Here is a 22,183-nt window from a genome sequence, read left to right as displayed (position 1 = left end):
TAAAAAAACGGCCACAAAAAGAAAAAGAGAGATTTAAAATTTTTTATTTAATTAAAAAATATTAGTAATAATATCTTTTTCAGATTTTTTTTAATATTGTTACTTATTTTTTAGATACTAAAAATTATTAATATTTAAATTAGACTGAACTTTTATTTATATTAGATTAAATACTAAATATTTTTTTAAAAAAATTAAATTATACACAATAACTTATTACTATTAAAAAAAGTTGGGGGGCCGAGGCCGCCACTCCCCCCTATGTCCGTCCCTGTATATAGAGATCTAAAAGATTAAAATATTTAAAATAACTACTATATTTATTTAGTAAAATCCAAAATATTAAAACTTTTAGTATATAATTAATAATAGTTTGATAAAATTATTTATATAAAAAAATTTCACTACAAAAAAAACTAGAATTTAAAAATAAAAAATAAAAAATACATATGAGAAAATAACTTTGTAACAATTTAATTATTTTTATTATTTTATTTAAAAAAATATTAAGGTGTAAAAAATAAGATTAAAATTAATAGGATTAAGAAATATTAAAAATTTAATATTATAAAAAAATTTATATAAGGACTAATTTGATCAATTTTTAAAATTTTAGGGATAAAAATGATTTATGTGTATTTTCATGAACTAATTTGATTATAAATAAATTTATGACATTTTAAATGACATGCGACATGCTGAGTATCAGTGGACCTGATACGTCAACTAATCATTTTGTGACACGTGGCATTAATTTACATCATCATGTCAAATAGTACTTAACGTGATACGCTAACTAATGAAAGAACTAATTTAATTTATGTTAAAAAAGTCATGTGAAAATTAATTTAAAAGATGAGTAATGTTTTAGGGACAATGTGCAATATAGCCAATATTATTAGAAAATTCCAGGTTGATTGAGAATATATGATTATGACATAATCAGTGCTATTTTAATAATTGTTACTCTCTTGCATGTAACGAACAGAACTATCAAATAATTCTGAGCTTATATATCCTATAAAAATAATAATTCTATAAAAATAATAATTCAATTTTGTTAAGTAAATAATGATTTTCATAAATAATGAAAATAATAAATTTTAAAATTGATCAAATAAAGTAAAAATACATTATACCTCTACGAAAATTACAAATAAAAAAAGAAATTATCGTATGCATAATTACATTATTCACTTAACTCATTGTCTTATTGTACTTTTCCATAATAATAATAATAAAAGATGCCGTGAAAGCATTCACCCCATCACGACATTACAAATTAGTTGGTGTTTCCATTCACTTCTTGGTGCTCACCTTCATTCTGTTAAACGGACCTATCTATATATATTCTTTATACAGAAAAAAACAAAAAAAACAAAAAATAGTACCAAGCGTGTTGCACAAAATTCACACAATGCAAAACACTGTATTATTCATCGTTTTCCATGTTCAGCGGAATAAAGCACAAAATTCTTTGTGTCACAATCTCACACTTGGTTTTCAGATCTTGTTTCCTCAGCGCTTCAGTGTCAGCAAAAGTTCAAAGGGATCAATCACACACCATCGCTCTTTTCTTTTCATATAGATCAGAATCAAATAGTCTCTGTCTAGCAGGTTAATTAAATAAATAATTAATTAGTTATTAAGCACTCTAATTTGAAATTCAACCAATTAATTTGGAAGAAAGCCTTACAATTAGTTAATTAATTATATTATAATTGAATGAATTTAATTTAATTTAATTCCAAAAACTAATTTAAGAAATAAATGTTGTCTCAATTATAAAAACTATTACAACTATATTCTCATTCAAAATGACACTACTTGTAATGTATTACTTTTATTTATAAACCAGGAAATGGCAATGTAATTTTCCACTCTTGGCCTCTTGGGTTTACTAATTTTTCAAGCAATGTAGTGCTGCTTATTGCTTAAGTATGTATAAAGGCTTTATCACAAAAAGATACATATATAGCCACCAATTCTTCCTTCTGCGGTTGAGAATATATATATATAAGTTTGGTGTGATCAATAGTTAGCTCATGTGTTGTTTGATAAGTATTGAATATTGAAGATTAACAATTTAACACCCTATTAGCTAGGTAGAGTCTAGCTAGATCTAGAATGACAATTTTTATGGTAGTTACGTAGTTATATAATTCTGATCATATTTAAAAAGTACTACTAAAATTAAGATAATATTTTTTGTATATTTTTATAATACTTTTATTTTTTATTTTTTAAATTAAAAGATATTTTTTAAATGTTAAAAAATATTATTTTAGTTTTAATAATATTGTTTAAATATTATTTAATCACCGCAACTACCGTACCATATATTATAATATTATACCGATATTCATCAAATAATTACAATGCAGCATCTTGAATATCAAATTATCAATTCTCACTTGGAGAATTTGACACTACAACAATCTCATATTCTATGTCTAAGAAATTACTAAATGAAACAAAGGTCCCCTTTCAAAATTGATTTTTTTTACCTATGATAGTTATAACTACTCATAATATTAAATTTACTTTAATATAAATTTTGTATAACCTTTCTTTTAAATATAATTGGTTTATGTTATTTATGTTTAGATACTTTTAAGTGAAAAGTTTGAAGTAATTTGATTTGTTAACTGGATTGTATAAAAAACATTCTTACATGATAGACTTACTAAAAAGAATATAAAACAATTATTTATATTACATAATATTTAAATTAATTAGGATTCATCAGCTAGAAATACAATATTGTGCCAGATGTGGAATTTTCAAAAAATTAATGCTCAAATTTGAATTTGACTAATTTTGTGTAAATAACATTTTTGTATATTTAATAAGAAAAAGCCATACTAAATTTGTGGTTATTTTTTTTAGATATTAATCAAATTTTGGTGTAACACTTAGTTATTAAATTTTATGGTATTTTTTAAAATTTTAGAAATGGGACAATTTAAAAAGACAAATTACAGTAGTAGAATTCTTTTTTTTTTAATTTATCTGTAATAATACGCTGAAGGCGTATTGCATTTTTTAAATATTTAAAAAAGATATACAGGGAACATATTATATATTTTAATATTAAATATACACAAAAACGTATTATTAATACAAGGAGACATATTGACATTACATGGAGTGTATTGTATTTGATTAAAAAAATAATATAATTAGAATATTATAAAAAGAAAAATGGATTTACATAAGCTAATAATTAATATGGGTACATAAGTTAATAGTGAAATAACGATATTAGTATTATGTGGTGATACTTATTATAATGAAATAACGATGTTAATAATAATGTATTCTTTGAATATGTGACCAACCGATTTCATTCAAATAAAATCAGCATATGGTGAATTGCCTTGTGGACTAGCTAGATTTTGCTTGCATGCTGTGAACTTATAAAAATTACAATAGCATTCTTACAATAATAGGTGAACAATAATTATAAAAATTACTTGCTAAATGTCTTTTTTATAAATTTAGTATATCTTTAACTGTCATTTTTTTATGGGTATATCTACTTATGTTTTTACGTGTTAGGTCAATCTTCAAATTATACTCCCTATCATGAACATCTAAAGCACCTTCCGTCCCTTCCATACATTGTGCCCTTCTGCACCTTCCGCAGCACCACTTATATGACATCAACAATCACAAGTACACTAATCCAATAGAACTAACATTAACAATAATAAATCCACTATTACCTGCATCCTCATCACAATCACTCTCATCTCACTATCGTCTTCGCCATCATTATCAGCTTCAGCCGTTGGCACTTGCACCTGAGAAAAATCAATAGCATCACTACGACAATCCCTCTAGCGATACTCTGAATCGAATCACTTCATATCAAGTCAATAAACCTTCTTGTCCCGAAAGTAGAGAGGGGCTACGATGTCAAAGTCTTGAATTCACAGACGATCGACCCGGAGCAATTCGAGGCAATTGTCAACTAGACTGTGGCGCCTGCTCATTAACTTTAGGAGGTTGTGACTGGGATTGCTGTTGTAGGTGAACATCAAAGAACAAATCATTTACCCATTGTGACGTGTATGTTTTAGGCAACTACCGATATAGCTAGCGGTTTGAAGATTGCTCAGCTGTATCCTTTTGGTGTGACATAAAAATTCGATAATATGCATGGTAAGGCGGCAAGTGAGTGCGAGTCAGGGAATAACCGCGTAAAAAATGATGGGATAGGCTCAGTGTATGGTTGTGGGTACAAGTATGGCTGTGGGTATGGGTACGAGAAGGGTTGTGATAGGTACTAGTATGGAATGGATGTGGACAATTGGTATGTGTATGAAGGGATGTGGTTGTAGTTGTGGTTGTGGTTGTAGTTGTAGTTGTGGTTGTTGCTGTGCCTATGGAACATAGCCAGTCACTCGCAGGTGAGCCCCATATGCCTTATTATACCATTGCATATACCGATCAGATACTTGATAGTGCAGTATAGGATTACCAACTAGAATGGAAGTCCAACAATTTGTCCATCTTATAATGTATTCAGAATACTCAACTCTCAAATCTTTGTTCTTTGGTCTAGTTAGGACTACATTGTGAGCTGCTTCAAGATGAGTAGGTTGTCCAGGGACTTCTTGCTACAAACTAAACTACCTCCTTACCCTATTTGTTGTATGCCATTTAATGCACTCAAAAGATATTAGTGGCAGTGTTGCACTTCATATTAAGTGATACTGTAAGATGTCATTTAGAACTACAATATTTTTCATATAATCATGATTATATGAGTTCCACACAAACTGTAAAACATAACAAAACGAACTTATAAATATAAATACAAAAACAATGCACAATAATAATAATAATAATAATAATAATAATAATAATAATAATAATAATAATAAGTAGAATAAAAAAACTATCCCATATGCAGGAATATCATCTAGTAATTGTCTGATATGTGAGATGGTCAACTTTTTGTATCCTTGAAATTGCGATTGTCAATCAATCTAGCTGAAATAAAATGAAATCCTATTATTGACAATTGACATATTTAAAGAATACATTTAATTGGTACATATTAAACAATATATATTAACATATTATATTAAGTAATTTTACCTGTATGCAAGTAGAAAGCTTTGGCTTGTTTTACGGTGTATTTTTTTTACTTTCGTGTATTTCTTGAGAATTGAGGTGTAGTTGGTGTTGTTGTCCTCTTTATACTGTAACTAAACAACAGAATATTATTCTTGTGCTTCTGATGTTATTTTGTATATATTTGAGTGATTTGTAACTGTATTTGTCTATTTATCAGGAATTTTGTTCATCGATTTGTTATAACAAACTATAGAATTTTGTTCTAATACTTCTGGTATCATTTTCTGCATGTTTCACTGAGTTGCATGTCTTTTTAAACTCACATTGTACGATGTAACAAAAATATAATAACGGTGTATTTTAGTTTGTGTTTTGGTGTTTTTGTTTGTCTTTCAGTATATTTCGTGTGAATTGAGGTGCACCTGGTGCGCTTGTTACCTATGAACCTTTTTTGTATTCTTTACAGAAAAAATGGCAAAAAAGAAAGCACCAAAATATAATCTAAGCATATATATGTTTGAACAACTCAATTTATTTTGTATAAATATAGTTTATTTATATTATTTTTATTTATTTACAGAAAAATCATGATTTGAGATGCTCCACAAGATCCATTCATGATAATTTTCAAAACATGAGCGAGGCCAAGAAAGTCATTGTTCAAGAGTTGGGATTTGGTAGTTTGATGCATATCCCTGCCATGAATGTGTCACATAAGCTATTGAAACAATTGGCATATTCATTTGATCTGTCCCATAACAGACTGGACACACAATACGATATAATCAACATCACCCAAGAAAATATAGCAGCTGTCCTTAGCTTGAGTGCATCTGGTAAAAATCCATTTCCTAGTATATTTTGTAAATCCAATTTCAGTGTATTATCAAATTATGTTATTGAAATATTTTTTGCCGCTTTTGTAGGGCCATGCTATCCAGTCAAAATTAACATTTAAAAACTTAGTGAGGAGAATAAAGAAGTTGTTAGAAGCTTTCAAAGCAAAACTTTGTCGTAATTATCAACCTTTATGATGGAGATGAGTGTTGATGGAAGGAGAGTCGACTGAAATTCAAGAGGACATTCATCCTCTACATTTAAATGTCCATCTTATTGCCGATAAGGGTAAACAAACTTTTTCTGGTTCACATGCCGCCAATTCTTCACGTGGAAGCAATATGTGAAGGGAATTGGGGTGGTCATGTGCTCAACTTCCTCATAAAGGGCACTAGAGAGCACACATTGAAAAAGAAATATGCGGTTAATGGCTATCTCTTCGCTCTAATGATTGTATATTTTTACGAATCAACACACAAAAATAGGCTGATGGATGCAATTCCTGGACCACTATGGATCCAACGTTATACCAGGCAATTGCTGGTTGAAAGAATAAACGCTGAGATCAAGGATAACATGGTAACTCAATAGAATTTTTTCTTTATTTTTGGTGTATTTGTTATAAATATATTGTGTAAATAAATATCTTTTTTTGTTTTAGGGAATCGTGAAAATAGCACAGTTGAGAAAACAACTAAAAGAGAAAAAAAAAAGGGAAAAAAGGAAGAAAAGAAGAAAAAGAAGAAGAAAACTATTCCTTTGGAAAGTGAGAGTGTTGCTAAATCCGAGTCTGATTCTGAAGATGACTCAAAGGAGACACCAAAAAAAAATTAAAAGAATGGCAAAGAAGTAAGTATTCTTTTTCGGTGTATTTTTTACTATTTTATTGTGTTTATTTGCCTGATGATTGTTTGCGTTTCCATAATGGAACTCAAGAAAAGAAAGCACGTTACTGAGGATTCATCTTCCAAAAAAGAAAGTGAATCTGATGATGAGTAAGATTCAAACTATCATTGAAATACTATGTTTTAATTTTTCGTCAAAATTTTATTTATTAACAGAATTTTTTGAATGTATTGTCAGAAGTGAACAAAGTAAAGAAATAAAAAAAAGATTGAAGAAAACAATAAGTATTATTTTTTGGTATATTTGGCTTGTCTTTCAGTGTATTTCATGAGGATTGAGGTGTACCTGATGCTGTTGTACTCTTTATGCTGTAACTAGATAACAGAATATTGTTCTTGTGCTTCTAATGTTATTTTATACATATTTGAGTGATTTGCAATTGTTTTTATCCATTTTCGTATTTGTTTTAGTTGACGGACTTAATTTTTTTATGTGGTGTTTGTCCTCCTTTATTATTTTCAATTGTTGTTAGAGTTATTTCTTTTTTCTTCCTGTCATATGTTCTTGTAAAGACATATTCTTTCTTTCTATTGTCTTTTTTGTTCCATCTTTGTATGTATGTTTTTTTTATCTAAAGATGTGTCTTGAATTTGTTTACTTTTCTTTTTATTTATTCTCTTAATTGATATGTCATCTAGGTTCATAATATTAGTGTTGGTAAAGTTGGTTCCTATAATCAATGAAGAATATAAATGAACAATATAAATGATATTTTGAATAAATAATATTTTGGTTTGTGTTTCGGTGTATGTTGTTTGTCTTTCAGTGCATTTTGTGTGAATTGAGGTGCACCTGGTGCTCTTGTTACCTTTTTTATTTTTTCAATTTTATTGTGTTTATTTGCCTAATGATTATTTGATTCTTCATGATGGAATCCAAAAAAAGGAAACATGTTACTGTGGATTCATCTTCCAAAAAAGAAAGTGAATCTGATGATGAGTAAGATTAAAAAACTATCAGCATAATGCTATATTTTTTATTTTTGTCAAAATTTTATTTATTAACAGAATTTTTTGTATGTATTGACAGAAGTGAAGAAACTAAGGAAATAAGAAAAAGAAGATTGAAGAAAAAAATCAAAAGCCTGCAAAAATACAAGTGTTTTTTTCGGTGTATTTTGTCAATTTTATTATGTTCATTTACCTGAGGATTATTTACTTTTTTAGGATTGAATCCAAAGAAAGAAAACATGTTATGGAGGACTCATCCTCCCAAAAAGAAACTGAATCACATAATGAGTAAGATTCAGAAACTATCTTTGCAATGCTATGTTTTTTTTTTTCATTAAAATTTTATTTATTAACAGAATTTTTTCAGTGTATTTTTTTTTCATTTTGAGTAAGATTGAAGAAAACAAATGATAAACTTGCACAAAAGTATAATGGTGCTTTTTGGTGTATTTTCCAAATTTTTTTTGGCCTGATGATTGTTTGTTTTTTTAAAATGTAGGAAAAAAACCACTGATGTTTCAGAACATGGGCTCCACTCCATAGAAGCTCACTATGATTTTTTGCAAACGTAAGATTCAATATCTGAAGTTCTTTTTTTGCTAAAATTTCCTAAAAAACCTGATGCATTTACTATAGTTTTACTGAATAATATTTATTTTATCCTTAGAATGCCATATGTAAATTTGGAAAATAAAAATGATGTTGTGTTTCAAATACAAACAAGTTATTGGAGTAGTACCAAGTGATAACATGTAATTTTTGTTTCTCTTACTATTTCTTTAATTCTTGTGCTACCATATTCGGCGTTTGATTTCATATATTTTTTTAGCAAAAAAAGTCCTTTAAGATTTTATGCAAGAAAAAAAAACTGCAACTATGTAAGTTCTCATACAACAGAAGTTGTGTTTTTATTGAATGCTTGAGGTGTAGATGTGAGATGATTTCGGTGTATTTCAGGTTCAAGAAACAAGAAGAATCAATGAATGAACTAGTTCCTGTTCAGGAAGCAATAATACATGATAATCCTAAAGGACAAATGATTGTTCTTTGAAAACAGACTCATTCTCAATCAGAATCACTGGACATGTGAGTTTTTCAATTCACTTTTAATATTCTATTCATTGAGTTAATCATTTGCACCTGAATGTTTACTCCATATTAGCTTTTTCATTTTTTTTCTTAGAGTTTCACTTCAAGTATATGCTCCTCCTTCGGAAATACCTACCTCAAATCCTCCCCAAACTCAACAAACTGCTAAAAATTCTTTCGTAGAGGAAAATATAGAATAAAAAACTATTAATACGTAAGTATTACTTAAATTCTTTTTCTACTATTTTCGATGTATTTAGTTTTTCTTTCGGTGTATTACTTCTATTTTGAGGTGCACTTGGTGTTTTTGTCCTTTTTTTGTTATAACTAGGCAACGGAATATTGATTTTATCCATTTTGAGAGATTTTGTTGATGCATTTATTATAACTAGCCAGTAGAAATTTGTTGAAGTGCTTTTGTTATCGTTTTGTGGATGTTTTATTGAGTTACATGTCTTTTTAAATACCAGTGTATTTGGTTTGTATTTCGGTATATTTCATGTGAATTGAGGTGCACTTGATTTGCTTGTATTAATTAAATTCCTTTTTTGTAATCCTACAGTCCTCCACGATCTCCACAAGAATTTCATGAGGAAGTAGCTCCTACTAATGTGTAAGTTCTACTTTTCTTTTTCAATATTTTCTGTGTATTCTTAAACTATTTTATGTGTCACCATGCAGTCGTCCACCTATTCAAGTCGTGAATGATGGTATAATGTTGGTTGCCAATGCTCCATTGAAGAATGACTTTCCTGCACCATCATTTAGCCTTGGCTTCTCTCAATCAAGTGAGAAAGCTACACTTACTCAAGAGGGTGAACCACTAGCTGACTAGGAAAAATCTCAAGACAGCCTAATATTGGTGGAGAGTTGGAAGAGTTGGTTGAGGTCATGAATACTGGTGTTGTAGCAGCATCAAATTATGCTAAGCAAAAAAGTCTCTCACCAGAAAAGGTGCAGTGTAAGCTTAGCTTTCTTGACAAGTTCAAATTTCATGTCATTAACCCATTAAACAAAAAAATATCCTTCGAAAGACAGAATAGAAATTAATAAATTTGTTGTAAGTTGTTTATTTGATACAAATTTTTATTTTCTCTATAAATTCTCTTGTTTCTATCTGTTTGAAATAAGATGCATTGGTAATTCTTTGAAAAGAAAGAATAAATTCTATAATACACTGAATTACTTTCCGAATACACCAAAATCTATTAAAATAAACACCAAAATTATGTAGGTTGAAATTATTAATTTTGGTATAATTTGGTGTTAAATATAAAGTTTCTTATACTTGGCTTGTTTTGGTTTTTAGAACTTCATAATTTCACAAATGGGGGTGTTTGCCAGAGGAAAACCTTTGGTAGACAAGAATGAGGGTATCAAAGCACCATATGTCAATATCAATGGGCAGCAAGCATAGTGTGTAATTTTTCTATTTAATAAATTTTATTGTATTTTTTAGTAGTGTCCTATTTTAATGTGTTATTTTATTTTTGTTTTTAGATATGATTCTGCAATATGTGTGATGAAATGGCTAGAGATATTTGATCCAAAAAAGATCAAAATGGAAAAATATTCATTGAAGAATTGGAAATAGGTAACTATCTTTAAAAATAGAAAACTCTCTATTACTAAATTAACGGAGTTTAATAAAGAAATTTCTTTAAGCTGTAGGAATAAGTTGATCATTTGAGAGTCGAATATGGTTTACTCATTCTATTTGACGAAATGAATCAACTTAGAGATAGAGTCATTCAAGAATGTGAAGCTGTCAGACTATCCAAGCCATCTGCTGCATTATTAAGTCCTTACTGTATATTGGAATTAGGGAAAATTGATAATACATAGTTTGAATATTGTAAATTGTTAAGAATTTCTATACTGGTTGTATACTGAATTGTATATGCATTGTATAGTTCAAACAAACACATGCTTTGTATCTTCGTAAATATTCAATTCAAGCTTTTCATAATTTTTCTTTGCAAAATTAAACTTCTATGAATCTGTTTGTACTGTATTGAAATGCTATTAATCCGAATAAATCCAAGTTAAAAAAATAGAGAAAAGGAAGAATAAATTCTATAATACACCAAATGCTTCCAAAATATACAAAAAACTATTCAAATAAACATCAAATTATGTGTAGTGTATATTTAAAACAAATAAATCCCATCAAATAATTGAAGAAACTAATTTCAAAACATTGTAAAATAGAATAAAACAAGAAAATATAAACACTAAACCTCATTTCCATAAAAGAAAGAACATGACGTATATTACTTCGAAATTGTGTCAAATAACAACGAAATGGATTCATAAACACACCGAAAATCTATCTTATTCTCCTGAATCTCTGAACTGATAATTCATAATATGTCCATGATAATGGCTGGAATTTGACTTCACCACTGAACCAACATAAAAAAGGTTCAACTGCAAAAGGTAAATCATATATTAGCAAAATTATTAATATGCATAAACTCAATTTTCGCTGTTTAAAGAACATAAGTTTTACCTCACTTAGAGCTTTCTTTTTCTTTTTCTTTTTCTTTGTAGCATTTACAATCTGTTTTTCAGTATTCAATCTCAATCTATTTTTTGGGCGTCCTCTTGTTCTCACCCCTGGAGGGTTTTGAAGCTCGTTAATATCTTCCAGCAAAGCATTGTCGTGAGATAATGAACATTTTCTTTTTCTTTTGGCTTTGTGTTCTTGCATCTCAACATAGCATTATCATAAGCGCGGTGTAGAATCCCAGTCAACTCTTTATATTCTAATGCAAATTCACAGATATTTTGTGATCGAAACACTAAATCGTCAAATCTTCTACTTTTTGGCTCCAATAGAGACTTGTCGTGACTGCTCTTGATATGTGTGTATCTCCTCTTTACGTTTTTACTCCATCGTTCCAATATATATCTTGGTGACACTTTATTTACTCGCTCAAAGCTTAACGCGCGCAGAGAGTGACGTCAAAATATCCCTCTTGACTCGAATAATAAGTATTGGCATTTAACTTGAAAGGATATCGCGTCGTATGTAACTGCAAACTTGTTGAATGTTGAGTTTGAACCTGTTCTACGACTTCATATACTGTATAGCCTAGAGTGGACTGCGTTGATCTTGTAATGCAATTCACCTTTCCTCTAAATTGTGCTTGGACTTCCCTGAACTTCTCGTGAGTATACACATGCTGAAATTAAGTTTCTATTGAGGATTTTGTTGCACAAGGTATGATGGTATGAAAATCTGCAACATCCAATTTTCTCTCTCTCTCTCTACTTTCTACTTCCTAGGCAATTGTTGTACTGTTTGATGAATTGGATAAGTGAGCTGTTGCGTGTAATAAACTTGCATGCATGCTCTCGCTTCTTTTTGTGCTTCTCATTCTGGCCTAGAAGTGGTGATCGAGATAAACTGAAATTCATAAATGATGATCTTCGAAAAGCACTGAAAAAATTAGAAAAATACCTAAATCAGAACCAAAATTCACCAAAAGACGTAAAGTTTGAACCTCTACTGCACAAGAAAAACATATAAATATCCACACACTAAGAGTAAAAACATCACTTAATCCTACTAAAGACACCATTGCTTGAAAGCCACTTATTGTCCCCAACACCATATTTCATCCGAAAATCATTCCAACTCTTATCAAATGATTCTTTGTAAAAGAGTTCCAAACAACATGACACATCTTGTGTTCAATTTTTTTGTGTCATTTATAGCCATTTAATTTATTTGGGATCTTCTTCATGATATGCCAAATACACCACCGGTAAATTGTTGTGGGCATACAAGCCTCAATAGCCCTTTGAATTGATGCCATTGATCGGTAAGAATGCCTTTTGGAGTATTTCTTTCCAAGCAACGAAGCCAACATTGAAATAACTATTTGAATGATTGAATACCCTCATTTTTCATCAAAGCACATTCCAGAAGTGTTGACTGACCGAAGTGATTCACCCCAACAAAAGAACCAAAACTCAGATTATACATGAATACAACGATACAGAAAAAAATCATATATACACCGAAAAACTATCTAAATACACCAAAAATAATACCAAAATACACATAAACCAGAATAACATACTACCTGTGTGTATTGTAAGTGGTATCGAATGAAATAACTTCTCCAAAATGCTCATAGGTAGCCCTGCTTCTTGTGTCGGTCCAAAAAGTAATCTTAATTAACTGATCAACCTCAAGTTCAAACTCAAAAATGCAGTGTTCTGAAAACCAAACCAGACCAGCCAGTTCGACTGAGTTAACCGAGAATCGGTCCTCTAGCCGGTCTAATTGATATGTAAAATCACTTGGCAAAAAACTGCAAAAAATCGGTCGAACCGACACTAAACCGGCAAACCGAACAGTTTTTTAATGGTTTTCAAAGTTATAATTAAAAAAAAAAAAAGAAAATTAAGCATATAAATACTCCTCTCTCCCCCAAAAACACTAACTGGCTAACCACTATCCCCTCTTTCTCTCTCAACTAGCAGCCCCTCTCTCTCTCACCCACCAGCAGCAGCAGTAGCCACTGCCTCCGCCGTCGCTAAACTTTTCTCGTCGGCCAGAGGGTGCCTCACCGTCGGCAATGACGACAGAGGGTTAGCTCGAAGCTCTTGGCTATCAATCCTCTTCTCCTCCATGTCGTTGCCTTTGGAATTGCAAGCTTCTTTGTGGTCGTCTTCTCTAAATCGTCTTCGTCTTCATCTTCATCTTCGTCGTCGTGGACTTGCAGATCAAAGCGTGGTCGGTTGGATTCCTCCATCACTAGTCAGTTTTCTCGATCGTCATCTCTGTCTCGCCGTTCCTCCCTTGCCGGTAGTTGAATTTCGTTCCTTCCTCGCTGCCTGTTTCGTTCCTCTGTCGACGTCATTTTGGTTCCTCCATCGTCGGTAGCTCTGCTTCAGTTTTTTTTTCTTTTGTTAATGTTTAGGGTTATTTTGAGTTCTAATTTTTTAATGATTCAAATCTATGTTTGCTTTAATTTATGGTTGCTTATTTTGTTAATTTTACCGAGTTACTGAAATCTAAAATATGATTATTGAGTTACTATTTTTTTGTTCTGTTTGTTGTATTCTGAGTTGGGGTGAGTTGCTATTTTTCTTTGTTTATTGTGTTCTGAGTTAGAGTTGGTGGTGGCATGATTGCTGAGTTTGGATTAATTTAATTTTTTTGTTTTTGGATTCTCTGATCTTTCTATTTTTTAATTATAAGAAATTATTTTTGAAATTTTTATTGTTTTATACTTTTGTTGTTAATTGATAAGGATTGCTGATTACTTGTAAGAACTCAGGGGAGAATAGTGTTATTACTGCCTCTGTGTTAACTTATAAGTATGTTAAGTTTTTGGTTATTATAATGGTTATGAAAGTGGCATAATTGTTAATGGTTGAAAGTGGTATAATTGTTGATGGTTAATTAAACCGGTCGAATCTCAGTCAAACCATTAAATTAGTGAACCAGTCATTCTACCAGTTCATTGACCGGTTTGGTTCTTGCAACCTTGCAAAAAGAAATTCTGATTCTTCTCTTTCATTCTTAATAAGTATTTTCCAAATTCTCTTGCATCCTCTAATTTCAAAACATTCCGCACTTCTCTCATGATGTAATTTCTCACATCCTTTTCAATAAGACTTAATTCACGGTGACCCCCTGCTGCTGCAACAAATGATTAGTATGTTTAACTTGGTCTGATTCTGGTTTTCTCGTTGTTCTCTATTGTATGTCGTATAGACATGCTTAGTTACTTGTGTTGTTTAAGCATCTTTGCTTGATTTGGACAGCACAGATGTGAATGATGCAACACAACCTTCAAAATGATCAAACATCAACATCCTTCAATATATAATTTATATATATATATATAAATTATTGCAAGACAATTTAATCCAGTTAAGGGATTTGTCTTCTTAGTTGGAGATATGTTCGGTTTTCATTTCCCCTTTCTGATACATGTAATCAATTGGTTCTTAATTTTATTTTCCTTTTTATTTGTGCTCTGCATTTTTATAGAAAAATCTGCAAGTTTAGAATAATCTTTGTAGAAATTTTCAACTTCTTCAAGCGTGTTAAAAGTCATTCCAATCTTTGGAACAAACTGCTCATCAACATCGCATAGAAACTGAAAAATACACCGAAATCATTCCAGAATAAACCATATTAGAAACTAAAATACACCGAAACTGAGAACGAAACAGATTCATCATAATAATAAAATCACATTCAGAACTCGTACATTACATTCAAATTCAAACCATCAACTATGCACATCAATTTTCACAAATAAAACAAAATGATTCAACTACAGAATCATAAACTACTAACAAACTACGTTAACTAGATTCAAACCATACCTCACCACTTAATTCGATTCAAAATGATAATACAATTCGTCCTGGTTCAATGAAAAGTTTGAACCTATAAATACACCGAAAAATGTCTAAAATACACCGAAAGAGTTCCAAAATACACCAATTTATAATCGAAATACACCGAAATGAGACGGAACAGATTCATCACAATAATAATTCAGATTCAGAACTCATACATTACATTCAATTCAAACCATCAACCATAAACAGCAATTTTCACAAACAAAACAACATTATTCACCTACAGAATTATAAACTACTAACGAACAACATTAACTAGAATCGAACTACATTTCAACCACTTGATTGGATTCAAAACAATAATCTACTTCACTAGTTCAATTGACAGTCTGAACTTGAATCATTCTTTATTTTCGACAACAAAATAACTGTTCAATCCTGATTTTACAGCTTAATTTTAAAAACTTTGATCCAAAGCTTCAAATAAAATAAAAGATCATTGAATTTGAACGAAGAGAACGCAGAGAACGAAGAGACCATAGAGAAGGAAGAGAAATGCAGAAAATGCAGAGATGAAATAGAACGTAGAGACATAGAAAACGTTGAGAAAATTCAAAAAAGGAAACGAAATCGGTATGAAAAAGACAATTATATATTCACACGTTGAGTCAAAAGTTTGTTAGAAGTAATGACACGTGAGATAAATTATGTCAAAACTACTTATTTGGATTTATTTATTTGAATAACTTGAGATCAATTGTTTTTATAATATACGCATTAATGTCGAATTTATAGATGAAATTATAATAAAAATAAGCTATAGAGGTTTACATTGTAAATAAAAATATAAAGATTTAAAGAAAGCCATGAGTAGTTGGCATATGGAACTTGCCACTAAGGAATGCACTTGAAATGTTAATCCGTTGCTTGACAATGATACATGTTATTCAAACGTGCTAAAATACATTCATACAAATCTCAGAAAATTAGTAAAGAATAAATAATGACTCCACATTGACCCAAAAAAAAAAAAAAAAGACTCCAATTTATAGTGTTTTGACAAAATCGACTATTATGATGAAGCAATAATTTTAAGGGTTATTCTATGGTGCTTAAAAACTTTTTTTTCAGCAGTACTAAAATGAGTTCACATGTTGTTTTTAAAGTGACATGAAAAAATAAAAAATCAATAGAAGCAGGTGAATTGCAAAATTGATAATGAAATGTCAGGTAGTTATCACACAAAATTTGTGTTAATTGAGATGGTTATAATTTTTAACTATTATAATAATTGGGTTGTTTTTGTATTGTTGCAGTTGAATTTTTTTGGTAGATAGATGAATTGGGCTGGTTGAAACTTGAAAGTGATTGGACTGAAATTGTCCAAAAGCATTCAAATATTTTGAAAATAAAAATTCTTCCAATTATAATTTTATTTCTTTTTTCATTTTGGACTGATGTATATAGAGTACTAAGAAATAAAATTAAAATTTTGTGAATAATAATAATAATGATAAAAACAATAATAATAGTAATAATAATAATTCATTGATTGAATTTATTCCATCGTCTCCCAAATTTTTTTTCACCTGCAACAATCTGGATTAAAACCAGGAATATTTTAGATAAATTAGTGAAATATATTATTTATTGAAATTCGTAACATAAAAAAATTATTTTAAATTGGCGGTACAAATTATTATTTTTCTACACCTAACTAAGACGTAGCACCAATCATTATTCACACAGGTATTATTTTATCTTAAAACAAATTAATAATTAATTAATTATTATTTAAAATATATAAAATAATAATTAAAAGTTAAATACTATCCCATTTAAATTAATAAAAAAAATTTGAATGTAAATATAAAAAATTTAAAATTTGATAATTTGAATTATACCTATTTAAATAAATTCATAAAAAATATAATTTTAAAATATTTTTAATTTAAACATAATTTTTTGATTTAAAATAGACTTTCGAAAATTATATTTAAACTCAAAATACAACTATTTAAACTTTTCAATTTATTTAATTTAAAAAATAAAAATGATCAAATTTAAAAAATTAAATAACTAAACAAATATTTTTTTTAAGAAAAATAAAAGTTATTAATGTTTTTTATTTAAAAAAAAATTCAGTGAACTTTAAGGCTGCGTTTGTTTCTGTGGACAGGACACAGAGACATGAACAGTACATATATAAAACGTATTTCAATTTTCAGAAGCCTGTTCTTCTCTTTATCAGTCACATAATCAGGTATTACTTGGCCTATCTCTTTATTGTTCTCAAAAGAATTTCATTCTGCTTTGTCTTTATTTTTTCGTTTTTAATTTCTTATGATTTTTCAATCTAAAAATCATACAAGAAGAAATAAACAAATTGTATTGAATTTGTCTCTTGTTATTAGTTTGAACTAAAAATTAAAATAATTAGTGAGTTAAAAATAAATAAGATAGAATTTAAACTCAATCCAAATTCTACCTTTAAATTTAAATATTTCAATTTAACTTCTATTCATATTCTAAAATTTTAACTCGACTCAAAAAATAAATTTATTTTGAGTAAAATATAATATTAATTAGCATTTTCACATTTCATAATATTAAATAATAATAATTTATTAATAAAAAATTAAATTACCAATTACCTGAATATTATTACTAGTTTTCTTTTCTTTTTATCAATATAAAAAGAATAAAGGGATAACGAAAATTTTTTTACGTTACGAATTTCAATAAATAATATACTTAATTAATTTAAATAAAAAATTCCTGGTTTTAATCCAGATTGTTGCGGGTGGAAAAAAATTTGTAAGACGATAGAATAAATTCAATCAATAAATTATTATTATTCACAAAATTTTAATTTTATTTTTTGATACTCATCAGTTCAAAACGAAAAAAAAAATTACAATTGAAAGAATTTTTATTTTTAAAATATTTGAATATTTTTGGACAATTTCAGTCCAATCACTTCCAATCAGCCAAATTCATTTACCTACCAAAAAAGTTTAACGGTAACAATACAAAAACAACCCAATTATTATAATAGTTAAAAAATTATAACCATCTCAATTAACACAAATTTTGTGTGATAAGTTGATAACTACCTGACATCTCACTGACCAATTCTGCCATTCACCTGTTTCCACTTACTTTCTATTTCCTTATGTTACTTTAAAGGCAACACGTGTTAATGTAATATTTTGTCCAACTCATTTCAGCATTATTGAAAAAAAAGTTTTTAAGCACTATAGAATAACCCTGATCTTAAATATGATATAAGTATTGTAATTATTGATAAATTTTACTATAATTAATAATTGTTTGTTAACAAATTTCATTACTAATAAACTTGGCACTAAACTATACAGGTTAGCATCATTGACACTAAAATATTATGAGTATTCTAGAATATTTTGAATTTTTTGGTTGATATAGAATAAATTACAAAATTTGAAAGAGACAAAATTATTAACAACTGGCCCATTATTAAATATTGGGCTGGGTAAGAGGAAACCCTCTTTACATAAACATCACTACTTACGTCCCCCTCCCCCCCCCCCCTTTTTTTTTCTTTAAATCTCATGCAGCCAAACTTAGCCAAACTCTGAGTTTGTATCTGCCACATTCCTAGGGTTCTCTTCTTCGGAGGTTTCCCTGCCGCTACTTATTTTTTCGCCAGCATGGTAAGTATAATCTCTTTCTTCTTTGTTTGTGTTCAGATCTGTTTTCTTTCTGGTATGCATTATGTTTGTTCGTAGATGAATGATGTTTTATACGAAGACGACTTTCTTTTCTGTTATATACCTTCGAATTTTTTGTTTTCTTTAGGGTTTTATTCCTTCCCTAGTAACGGTAACCGAAATTTATTGTTATTTTGTGTTGAGTAGGTTCTGCAGAACGATATCGATTTGCTTAATCCACCGGCTGAGCTTGAGAAGAGAAAGCACAAGCTCAAGCGTCTTGTTCAGTCTCCTAATTCTTTCTTCATGGTATTCTATTTTTTTATAATAGCTCTTTCTTAAATTGTATTTTGTCATTTGTTGAACCACACGCTGGATTTGGCTCGTTTCTTTCCAAGTTTTAATTGTTATTTGTTTGTCTATTTAATTTTTGTTTCTTGTATTCCTGTCTTGTTGTAGGATGTGAAATGCCAAGGTTGCTTCAACATGTAAGTTGCATCCATTCCTGTTAGATTGCGAAGTTATAATTGTGGGCAAATAAATGATTTGATCTTGAGTGATTTTGACGTTTTGATTTCCATGTTGATGCAGTACCACTGTATTCAGCCACTCTCAGACAGTCGTGGTGTGTGGAAACTGCCAAACAGTCTTGTGCCAACCTACAGGTGGAAGAGCAAGGCTAACGGAGGGCTGCTCGTTTAGGAAGAAGGGAGACTAATGGAGTGGTATCTTCTCTTTTAGCCTTTGGTTGGAGAGTTTTGTTTTCTTTGGGATTGATCAATGGTTTTGTCATGTTTGAGTTATGATATATTTAATTTTGCTACATTGCAAGACTTTTTTTCTCTCCAAAGACTGTAATGAGACCAAGCATTTTTGTTTAGTCTATTATATTGCAACATGATTTTGGCTGTCCTGAGTTATAATTTTTCCCTGCTAGGATCGGTTTGTACATGTGATCTGATAGGGTGTACTTTAGTTTTCTTCAATGTGGATTTGCTTGATGATGCGCTTAAGGCTTCTCACTTAGTTTGGGGTAGCCTATAGATGGTATATTCAGGGAATAGGGTGTTGTGGTGGCTAGGTGCATTTACTTTTTTGCTTGTCCTCTCTTAGGTGGATGTATAAGACATCTTCGTGTCAAAATGATATTATAAACCGATAGTTTGACATGTTTAGTCGAATTATCTAATAATTTACAATATTATCTTAACAAGTTGTCTTCATGGGAGTAGGCATTACAGTTAAATGACTGATCCCTAAAGCTAGATAAGACTTAAAACTAGTTGAAAAGTTGGTTCAAAATGGAGCTGAAGTTGCTTAGTTCAATGAGTTCAAGAAAAAAAATTCCTGTCTTCTGCAATACAGCAAGAAGGATGAAAAAAAAGAAAATTCAAATATTTGGCAATATGTTTTGTCAGTATTTTTTGTGGGGTAGTTTCTTTTTCATCCGTTCATTGTGAAGTTAGAACCTAGAAGAATTATTGGAATGAGATTCTCCTTATATGTTAACATATTACTATCTGCGTAGATTCAATTTAAGATACAATATATATATATATATATAAAAAAACCAGTGAATGAAGTCAATGAACCAATAGCAGGGATATGTCAAGTAAAAAGGTATGATTAAATGCATAGCATAATCATGAAATGGAAAGGTGAATATTTAAATAGATAGCCAACCATACAAGTGTACACTACTATTAAAATAAATTATTAGAATAACATATATATTAAAATATAAAATATATATTAAAGGTTATATTGATAGACAAAAAATAAAAAGAAACAAATATGTATATTATAAATCTGGACATTATAAAATTAGATCAAATTATTGGCTTTTATTTAAATAAGTATTACAAAAATATTAATTCCTAAAATTATAGTTATCAAAATCGAATCAGTAATTGAGCCGATCAGAAAAGCTATCCAAGGTCTCTCTTAGAGATATAAGTCGTTGGTGCGGAAAAGTCTAGGGCCTTTGCATTACTACACGGCTCTCATGCACAAGCTTCGAATAGTATGGCGCATCAAAGGAGGGTTTGATTTGTTGGATGTGGGGTTTGGGTATTTTTTGGTTAAATTTGATGTTGCTGCGGATTGTGAGAAAGTCATTCTTGGTGGCCCGTGGTTGATAGACGGTCACTACGTTGCAGTAAAGCCATGGGATGTGGATTTTAGGCCATGCGAAAAATCCTTTGGATTAACGCTGGTATGGATTCGAGTCTTGGGACTTCTAATTTGGTGCTACCAGGAACAAGCAATGCTGCGAATTGCTTCTGCAATAGGGGTTCCGGTGAAAGTAGATTTGGCCACTAAGCTTGCAGAAAGAGAAAAATATGCCCGAGCTTGTGTTCAAATTAATCTTGGGTTGCTTGTAATCAAACATATTATAGTGGAGGGTGTGACTCATGAAGTGGAGTACGAGAGTTTAGAGTTGATTTGTGCTATTTGTGCACGGTATGGGCATGATAAATCGTTGTGCATGGAGAAAGAGTCCTTGGAAGGAAACAGAAATTCCTTTGGTGATGGAAAAAATAATGAAGCTCCGACACTAGTGCCACACAACAATCATGAGCTTCATAAAGAGGCTGAATCAGAAGCTCGTGATTTGGGTGAGAATTCTCATAATTTGGGTGAGAAATTAGGAGTTGTTAAAGGGAAGGATGTGGTTACGGAATCATTGGCTCCTCACGTGCCTGATGGTCATGTTAATGAGGCATGCATGAATGATGGAGAGGGCTGGCAACAAGTGCTGCGTAAGGAAAAATTCACAATGGGCCAGTCATCAGGTTTGAAGGACCAAGATGGAAAGCAGCACAAGTATGGTTCGAGAAGGGTTCCAAGGCCCAATTTGCATGGTGATGGAGGCAAATCAATTGGCATTAGGATGGGGAAGCGAGAAAAACATGAAATTGCGCCATCTCCATCGCGCAGAGCTCCTGCATGTCGTGGAATTTCTCTACGGAAGCGTCCTCGGCCTTCCTCCCTGCAGAACTCGCCAGTTGATAAAAATGGTGGTATAACGGAGAAAACCTTAGTAGATGGAAGTATGGCAGGTGCAGTGTTAGGGGGTCCGAAGGTGGCAATTATTGAGGATCAGAGTGTGCCAGCACCGCAGGACAAACCACCTATTGAGGTTGGTAATTCTGTTTAGAGTTTATGTTCTTATTTATTCTGTCCCTATTATTTATGGATAGTTTAAATATGATTGTTTGGAATATTAGGGGTGCTTCTAATAAGTTAGCCCGGGTGCATTGTAAGGAACTTGTTAGAAAATTT

At 30.3% G+C, this 22,183-nt stretch overlaps 1 protein-coding gene across 1 annotated transcript; it reads left to right on the top strand.

Annotated features, from left to right (window-relative positions):
- The first annotated feature begins 18,691 nt into the window (after window positions 1-18,691).
- LOC112737826 (small ribosomal subunit protein eS27y) lies at window positions 18,692-19,796 on the top strand. The gene is made up of 4 exons (XM_025787953.3): window positions 18,692-18,901; window positions 19,106-19,207; window positions 19,358-19,386; window positions 19,490-19,796. Exons 1-4 carry the CDS (start codon window positions 18,899-18,901, stop codon window positions 19,614-19,616), a joined length of 261 nt encoding a protein of 86 aa, XP_025643738.1. The 5' UTR covers window positions 18,692-18,898; the 3' UTR covers window positions 19,617-19,796.
- Window positions 19,797-22,183: the final 2,387 nt, after the last annotated feature.

This window comes from Arachis hypogaea, chromosome 13, assembly GCF_003086295.3.
Source record: "Arachis hypogaea cultivar Tifrunner chromosome 13, arahy.Tifrunner.gnm2.J5K5, whole genome shotgun sequence".
NCBI classification, from domain to species: domain Eukaryota; kingdom Viridiplantae; phylum Streptophyta; class Magnoliopsida; order Fabales; family Fabaceae; genus Arachis; species Arachis hypogaea.
Note: the sequence above shows the minus strand (reverse complement) of the source record. Positions and strands in the feature narration are given on the sequence as shown.

Coding starts and splice junctions, on each gene's coding strand:
- LOC112737826 (XM_025787953.3), top strand. Junction 19,208..19,357: donor CTCCTAATTCTTTCTTCATG/GTATTCTATTTT, acceptor GTCTTGTTGTAG/GATGTGAAATGCCAAGGTTG. Junction 19,387..19,489: donor TGCCAAGGTTGCTTCAACAT/GTAAGTTGCATC, acceptor ATGTTGATGCAG/TACCACTGTATTCAGCCACT.